The sequence below is a fragment of the Glossina fuscipes genome, unplaced genomic scaffold, assembly GCF_014805625.2.
Source record: "Glossina fuscipes isolate IAEA_lab_2018 unplaced genomic scaffold, Yale_Gfus_2 60, whole genome shotgun sequence".
Classification (NCBI taxonomy): domain Eukaryota; kingdom Metazoa; phylum Arthropoda; class Insecta; order Diptera; family Glossinidae; genus Glossina; species Glossina fuscipes.
The window spans coordinates 7,744,048-7,753,459 of NW_023998432.1; the positions used below are offsets into that span (position 1 = coordinate 7,744,048).

General features: G+C 35.9%; 1 protein-coding gene across 1 annotated transcript in view; it reads right to left on the bottom strand.

Moving 5' to 3' along the window:
* Window positions 1–967: 967 nt before the first annotated feature.
* LOC119637678 overlaps window positions 968–9,412 on the bottom strand; it is a 204,603-nt gene continuing 196,158 nt past the window's right edge. Inside the window, exons 18-19 of the mRNA XM_038033873.1 lie at window positions 3,631–3,950; window positions 968–3,571 (exon numbers count right to left, since the gene is read on the bottom strand). Coding sequence (XP_037889801.1) covers window positions 2,921–3,571; window positions 3,631–3,950 — 971 coding nt within the window. The 3' untranslated portion in view covers window positions 968–2,920. The remainder of the gene's footprint in view (window positions 3,572–3,630; window positions 3,951–9,412) is intronic.

Here is a 9,412-nt window from a genome sequence, read left to right on the forward strand (position 1 = left end):
GACACTAAGGATATAATAATAATAATTAATTATTCAAAAAAAAAAACGAACTAGATTATAATGGGTTTAGGAAATTCCCTTTGTGCAATCACATATGGAATTGCAGAGATAAATATAATTTTCATAAAAGCCTCTTCAGGTGACTCCCCTCCTCTGCCAAAACTCGGCCGACAAAATATAAATTTTTTTTTTGCATAGAAAAGGCTACTAGACGACCGTTGCCCTTCCTCATTCCTCGAACCATATATCATTCTTCCAGCATTTATGTGAAAGGAATATGTTATATCTACACAGTATGATGATACGATTCTTAACTGACTTTAAGAAATTAAATCTGAATATATGTGGAATTTTTTTAAAATAACTAAAGGACTACAATAAGTGTATAACAAGTAACATATTTCCACTTACTGTATTCACCATGTACGATACATATGGTATTATTCATCTGTTAAACGTCAAGCGTGATGTTTTGACAGTGACGACTTCGCAGGAAATACACGTTATTGTATATCAAAAAGTCACAGAACACGGGGGTTCATGTTAGTATGCCCGCATTCTGTGATAATGCCTATACAGAAGGTCCTTTTAATTACTCATGATCTTTCCCGTACATCAGACAGCGGTATTGGCAAAATTTGTCAGAGAGTTATTTCTACAAGAACACAAGTCAAAAGTAAAAGATATAAAATTATTTGAAGGCGCGTCTAATACAATCATTCTGTCCAACAAGACATGCAGTCAAACGATAGCACCGTAAATATACGTTGAACAGCCATATATTATGTGTCTAATTACGATAAATGCACATCCATACACATGATGATCATCTTTCTGAAAATTTATATAAATTGGTATCAATCCCAAATGTTGCACAAACTCATTTTTTATATAAATTCATTAGTAACGATTCTATTTGTATAAATTTAAAGCTTTCGGTTTCGTTTGTCTAAAGTAAGTTTTAAATCTTAGTGCTAGTTGTTCAACTTAACGTTATTGGTTGTGTATACATACAATGCTTTATGTTATAAATTTATTCTCTATTTAACAATAAAGTGACATGCTTTCAAAATAAAATTTAAATTTGTTTTTTAAGCTTTTCATAGAATCCATTACGATTCACAGTTGATAAGATTATGGGGTTGCCACAATCATTTTTAACTTTTTAACCTTTCAAAAAACTTTATCATTAAAATAATCAACCAATTGTGAACCGTGTAAAGACGATAAAATACTGTTTTTTTGAATATTATGTTTTGGAAAGGAAACTTTTAATAATAATTATTTACTGTTTATTTTTGACTAAAGGAAACATCCAAAGAATATCATTATCATATAACATAATTTATTCGCAACACTGCGCAGGTAGAGGTGGAATTAGAAGTATTCAGGCATTTTATGTACACAGTTTTAAAACCGAAATGTAACGTACTTTAAAAGTGCATATCATAACTTGATAGAAAATTTTACGCAAACAGCGACATTAATAAAATGAAAACTTTCAACACTTTGGTAACTGCAAGCCCTTGTACTAAGTAATTTGTTGCTACAGCCAAACTTTTCCAGCATAAAGAATTATAATAATAACAATAATTCTGATTTCACAAAAAAGAGGTGGAATGATCATCTACTTATGTTGATCAAAAAGGAGCAATACGGCACAAACCCTTAGAAAAAGTAACATAGCTGAGGGTGCCATAGAAGCCTAACTTTCCTTTTTATATGCTTTTATATCTGTGTCACTTGGCGCATAAAGTTAGTGCGGATGTATGTAATATCCAAGAACCTCAGATTTTTACAGCGATCAATTCAGAGTCATTTTTCGAAAATTCGTCTATACATTTTTGTATTCAATTTGCAGATTGCAATTCTACAGATATTTTGACAAAATTGGGAACATTGATGAATTATGACACAAGGCACTATTGAAAGTAGATTGCATCGAATAAGGTGGATTTTTCGTCCCCACATAACGCCTTTATATGACGAAAACGTTTAGCTCTTTTTTAAGATCGAAATAGTACTACAACACTAGGCCTCTATGCGGCATTTTTAGTTTTTCATGACGAAACCAGACTGAAAATAATAAAATCTTAACCAAATAAATTAAGTTCACTAAATTTGAATCATGTCTGTTGACTTTTTGGGCTGTTCTCTTCTGAGGGCTGCCATTAAAAGCATCCCTTTGCGCGGAAACAGAGCATAAATTTTGGCATTTTATAACAGAAATAAATGAACTGTTGTCACATACAAGTTTAAATTAAATACCGTAAACCTGCCAATAAAAAAGTTGAAAATTTCCGTATATTTTAATGATTGCAATAGATATATAGGTGTTAATCGAAAATATGCACATATACAATATTTAGCAGAGCCGCCTAGAAGTCTTATGCAAATTGGTCCCGATCGGTCTAATGACCACCGTTAATCTTTTTCATTTGCTCTTATTAGCTTGGTGATAACTATAAATGGTTTCGGAACAGAAAAATCTAATGCATATACAGTGTGGATCACCATAATACGATAATAATTGATTTTCCGATCTTTGAGAATTATAGCAATCTAAGGTGTACAAATCGATTAATACCAATAGAAAATTTGAAGATACAAGCTCTTATAAGTTAAAGAAGATGTCGGCAGGAAACTCGGTGAAATATTATATAAATATATGCTTTAAACAGGCAGGCGCTTAATAACACGTATCTCCTGTTCCTTCTATAACGCGCATAACGAGATAGTTACGAACGCAAAAGAATTTTTTTAGCATTATGATAAAAATATGCATGTACATATTACGATACTACGCTATATATAATTGCGTATTGGGAACATTACATAAATTATATCATTCCTTCAATATTTGTATTACAACGTATAATTGCTTTAAGTCACATAAGTTATATTGACACATATTTAAATTTCAAAAGTTTTCTTCTTTAATATTTATCTTGTTCACATTACTATTTTTACGACTGGCAACATTTAGTTCTCTAGCACGGCTTTCATTTTCGAAACTTATAGTAAATTGGTCGAGACTGTACGCTCTGGATCGACAAGCGATAGTTACATCGTGTGGTGTACTTGTGGTTTCAGTTTCAGCGCATTCTGTGTCAGTGTCACTAAACTTTCTCCGCTTACGTAGGAATGAGTGTAAAGGCGAATAAACCACTTTGCGTTCTTGCTTTTCCATTTCTGCTGCCAACATTTTGACTTCCCAGTCACCTTGATAATTTTTTCGGCTATTTATGTCTTCGTCCTTAGCATGGTAGCCGGTTCTTTGGTCATGAATAAATTTCTCGGTAGAGGAACTGGAGTTTGAACTATCATCCATGTCAACAACGGTGTTATCGAATGTTGTAGGAGTTAATTTTATACTCTTGTCTTTCATCTGTGATTGTTGTAAATTCCTGTATTCTTTCCTACATGCATTAGTTTCATTCTGAAGTTGTTTTTTGGGGTATGTGAATGTGTCAGCATTTTTGAATCGGCTGCTTTTTGGTGATGCGATAAGCCGATTAGACGTCAGTGTAGGTGGCGACGAAGTAAATACCGTGTCAAGTGAATCTCCTCGCTAAAATTATTTATTATCAACGTTTACATTCTTAGTACATAAGGTAAATGGATATCTACCATAAAAAATGGCTCGGCGGATGAAGTTGAACTGCTAGCATCTCCAGAGCAGAGATCGTCTTCTGTAAACTGTATCCGGTGATCCCGACTGATTTTTTTATTTAAAGACGAAGACGGCGGCACATTTAAAGACACGGTCGTTAGCTGTGTTTTTAAATGAGCAATTATAGCGTCTCTTCTTTTCATTTCTAAAGCCATGTTTGTGAACTGCGACTCAAACTTCGATTGCATTTCGCTTATGTGCGCGTGAATCACAGTGTTAATACCATTTAAAATTTTATCAAAATATTGCTGTCCTCCTGGAAAACCTGTAAATAATCCTAAAAAAAAAATTACCTTCTGGAAATATTTAATGCATATATATATGTTGGTTTGAACGATATGGAATAAAACGTCTGACAACTATAGATTAGATTGCGTCATCACGTATATACTCGTTATTTTTAGGAAATGCGTACAGTATGGTTTTTGAATTTTAAATTCGATAATAACTTTTTTAATTAACATTAGTTAAATTTAGCAAACATTGATGAAATAATTTTGTAGATCGACCGAAACATGCAATTAATTAAATTACCGTTATTATAAAGCGAAGGACAATATCTTAGGTTTTTGTCAAAATACTGCATTAAAAAAGAAACCTGTTTGGTTGATTGTTGGTTAAGTTTTCGCAAATTTGAATTGTGGATTGGCCTAGTCGGCGAGCAAGTTTGGTGCAAGCCCAAGCCGATTTGAGAAGTAAGAACCGAATAAAAAGGTTTTAGATACATACTTTATCAAAATTATTATTATTATTATTATTATTATTATAATTTTAGACTAATGAAATAAATTCTTAGACTAAAAAAAGACATTGAGCACTAGCAACATAGGCTATCGGCTCTAATTCAAATAAATGGACATTAGATAATGAGCTTAGTAGTATTAAAAAAGTAATATATTGAATTGATATTCTGTTCTGAAGCTGATTGTAGAATGGCCAAAGGGTTAATCGTTCTAAATACAATACTTCTAGCCAAGGAAAAGTTAAATCAGTCGCAGAGAATGTGCTTTATGGTGAGAGTTTGTCTACAACTGCATATTGGGTAGGAAGACTTTTTCAAGATCCATTGGTGAGTTTCAATTGTATGACCAAGGCGAATTCTCGAAAATGTTTGGATCTTGGTTTTCTCAACATTTGTTGGATATAAACGTGGAATTAGTTAAGAGTTAATGGAAGAGTAGTGTTGATGATGGTATTGTAAATTTTCTTCTGCAATTTTCTCTTTAACTTTTCTTCCAATGTGTCTTTGAAGATTCAACTTTTCCATGACATCATCCGCCATTAGAAGAACAGAAGCAGCATCTTTTGCAGCTCGTTAAGCCTGCTCATTTCCAAATAAACTGATGTGACTTGGTACCCATAAAATTTTAATTTTTCCGTCGGGTCTTGTAATTATATTCTTTAAGTTGTTGATGGTGTTCCATCTCGAAGTCGAAGGATTCCGAATAGTTTGTATTAGAGACAAACTGTCAGTAACAATGACGGTTTTGAGTTTGTTTTTATGGGCAAGGTTCACAGCGTGAAGGATAGCTCTGTCTTCGGTTGTGAAAGTTGAAGTACTTTCGTGAAATATGTGATTGAGGAGAACTCGTCCTGTAGAATCAACCACGGCACAAGCAGGAGGCAGACCAGAAGAATTTGAGCCGTCTGTGTATAAATGACTCCAACCAGTACTTTCTAATATTTGGGTTTTTTCAACTATTATTATTCTGAAGACCTAATTTGGAGTATCTTCTTTCTTGTGCATAGACAGCGAGATGTCAAAAGAGCAGTCTTTCAAAATCTATGGAGGTTTACAGCCAAAAAAGCGGCCCGAGCCCGAGAATATGCATCGTCTTCACGTTTAGTATTGGTAAGTCATTAATATGCATCAGCAGATTTCCTGCATCGCATATCTGCTTTCGACAAATGTGCACTTTTTTAGATTTTTGTATGGAAATTTTGGCCCCCGACGAGTTTGCCCATGCGGAGATCTCTCGTCCAATAGATTCGAAGGTGTTGATTGCCTTCGTGCTATCTTTTTCTTTTGTAAAAATGTATACATCGTCTGCGTAGAGGCAATGCTCCACTTTTGGTACACGATAAAGAATTTTGTTAATTTCGTTGAAGGCGATCTGGAAAAGCGTGACAGAAAAAGGAGATCCTTGCGGAACGCCATTCAATAGCGGGAAGGAATCAGAGACATGATTGTTGATTCTAGTTGAAGAATTTTGGTCCAACGTGCCATGATTTCAAGAGTCTTAAAATAAAATGAAGACCAACTCTGTCAAATGCTTTTTCGAAATCAATTGAAAAAATTGTTACATGGTTTCGTTCGGAAATTGATTTGCTTGTAAAATAATCAATATGTAACAGAGCGTTGATGCACCCTCTATCCCGCTTGAAACCAACTTAGCACTGGAGAAGTTGCTGTGCCATAAATTTATTTGCGCAGGGCTTGCTAATCTACAGTAACAAGAGTAGACTGTTTACTTAGTAAATGCATTTCCAAATGTTTCTCGCGTCATATCAAGTTCGGTATGTTTACGTTGTGCAAAAAAAGTATTTTGTTTGTGTTGGACATGTGAGTACAATCAATGATACCAATAAAGGAGTCAGTTGGACTTGCTCAACAGGCGTTTTTCTGAAATCTCTAAAATTTTAGACTTACTAAACAGTAGCTTTTATATGTAGCATTCTCTGATCCAAGGCCTCAAGTTCGGCGAGGTAACAGACAAGACAACTTGACTCGCATTTTATCGTAGGGCGGCTATCAAATCATCCAGTTATTGAGCTTGCTATTGTTTACCTCTATACCTGAAACTTCAGTCCCTCTGCCTTCATAAGTTTTCTTTTAACCTTTAAAGCTTAAATGGTTGAATAGTAAGCTCTAAAGTCTTTACACTAAAAACACAATTTTTAAGTAGTTGCTTTTTTGGAATGACGGGCAAAACCGCATATGTTTAACCTGGAACTTTTTTGTAGCGAATATCAAATTTGTGGATCTTAGAGGAATGGGAAATTTGGTGAAGGTGTGTTACTTGCTATGGCACCGTCGGTTCGTTCTTGCTTATACACGTCTTCTCTACCGAGTAATGTTGAGTTTCTATGCGTTGAGTTTCTATTAACACTCTAACAAACTAAAAAACATTCTTATAGTATGTTCTTTATTACCACTTAGTTCCGATTTGAACATTTGCTTAAAAGATGCTACCTCAATAAGAGATTTATCTGACTCATGTGATGTAATCATAGTGTTACTGTTGTTTCTTGACGAATATATGTGGTCATTAATCTGCTACCCACGAGTACCCTCGAACTACGGTAACCGTTTTGTTGAGTTCTTTGATATAATTTTTGCGTGTTGCTTTTTCCAACCTAATGGCAATACCAGAACTGGACACCTTTTGGTCTCTGATGTAAGCAATCAAACCGCTTCTCTTCCAAGTAAGACACTAAGATTTGCATTTACCTGGATATTAGTTATTCAAATCATCGTGGTACATTAAGGCGTTGTGAAACATATATGCAACGATGTAGTGTTTCACTACCAGAAATATTATAGCACTCAGAGTTACGAACCTACGTCTCTATGGGTAAAATTCATTATCCCGGCATGCAACCCAGCTCAAACGCGAACAGTATGGTTTCCTCGAATGATTTTTCTTCCAGCCAATACAGTGTCGTCTATTCTTGGTAGCTACTCCAACATCAAAATCGTGGTCTTTAGCCACTTCATCGTCTGCAATAGAACCCGTCTGCGTCATTCAACCCATAAAATTCTTGAGGGATGCAGGAATTATCGCAATGAAGAACTACCTACGCATATTTCTAACTTTGGGGAGTTGCAACAATGTAAACCACATGTTTTTCTTACTACAAATCTACATATATACGAAATTCAGATGCTTGCATCTTTTGTTGCTCCGCTCACCGTACTATATCTTCATCCTATTCGCATGCTTACTTTTGTCACATTTCAGCCGGTTCCGAAATGCAAAGTCTACAATTACGATGAGTCCAATGGTGCAGAGCTCAAACTCTTTTTTGGGCATTTTAATTGGCAAATATATATTATTAAAAATAATTTCAATTCCACTGCAGCAATTATACAAAATGTCATAAAATATAGAATGCGAGCTTACATTTTCTTCAAAAACACTTCGGCTACATCAAATAGCCAATGTTATTTTAGTCAGACTTCCAAAGACACATTCAGGGCTAGAACGGAAGCAACTAAAATTTGGCGTTTTTACCCAAATAACCAAATTAATCTGATTTGCAAACAATCGAGAAATATATGCAATCGGGTATTTTCCCGTGAAGGAGCTCTCCGCAAACGGCATCTACGGAAGAACCTGTCGCGGTACCTCCAGTAAAGACTCGAGTTGGCAAGCCAACGGACAGTATGTCATGAGGAACATGGTCATATCGTGAAGGAACAAGCGGGCTGACAACGGCTCTGAAACTCAGTGCCTTCCGGCACCCAGATACAGGTCAACGGCAAGTTGACTGCAAAGCAAGCTGCACTTCACAGTAACCCGAGGAGCACGAAACTTAACCGTGTCGAAGTATGAGCAATCTAAGCGGAAAAAACAGGCACATCAAGGGCATCAAAGTGCACCTCCGCCATATTAAAGCCGCCTCTTCGGTCCTTAGTATGAGGATAAATCCTGGATAAATGTGGGCGCCATCCAAGGTCTGCGCAACACAAAAAGTAATTTGGTTCAAAACACCCACACGGGTGGCCAGAGCAGCCTTGCTCATTGGAGTCAATATAACACATTTCCAACATCTTTCAGAGTTTATACAGAAGGATCTGGTGGAAGTTTAGGCTGTTATGCCATGCCCTAATGGGAACCGATCACAAGTAATAGCTGCCACATATTTATTGAGCGTGGAAGAGATATCCACCCCCGGTGGGCGGAACCTTGTTCCGTACTCTCAGTCCTGCGAGTTGGATTGGCTAATCGGCTGTGATGCCAACGCCAACCATATAGTTTAACGCAGCTCAAATGACAGTTTCAGTGGTGAGGGATAGGGAATCTGTAACGGCCGCGAACAAACCTTGGGTAGGGTGTCTGTCGGTCTGGATCAACCGCAAGCGGAGCAATAACGGCATGCCGTTAGACAAAATCATGCGATTTTGTGGTACCGCTAGTAAATCGCATGATCTTGCGGTATATGTGTTTTTTTTTTTTCCTTTTTGATCTCCTTACTTACAAGTACAGGCAAAATCGTATGGTTTTGCGGTACCTTTGCTTGCTTTTGCAAGTACAGGCGGAATCGTATGATTTTGCGGTACTCCTTTTTTTTCCTTTTGCTCTTGCAAGCATAGGCAAAATCGTATGATTTTGCGGGATCTAGGCAAGCCGTTATAGAGAGAGAGCAACAGGAAGAAGAAGAGGGAAATGAAGTAAAAAGGAGAAGTCTGTCTGCGTTTCAAAAATTGAAGTCAGAGGGGATAGTTCTGAGTTGAAGTCAGTCGGAGTCAGGCTCTCGCTGAGTGCGGTTCTTGTTATTTACAGCAGTGCTGTTAACATTTTACATAGTGCTTACCTTTTTCTTGTTGTGTGTTTAAGTGATAACAACAAAATGATACGGAAAGAAATATGCTTTTAATAACTCAAAAACAAAAAAAGGAGGATTATAAAAGAGATGTAAAAATTAAAATGAGTATTAAAAATTTACCAAGAAGATCAAAGTAAACTTGGATTTAATTGTGTCTTGCATATCGGAATAGTTTATCTAATGTAACTA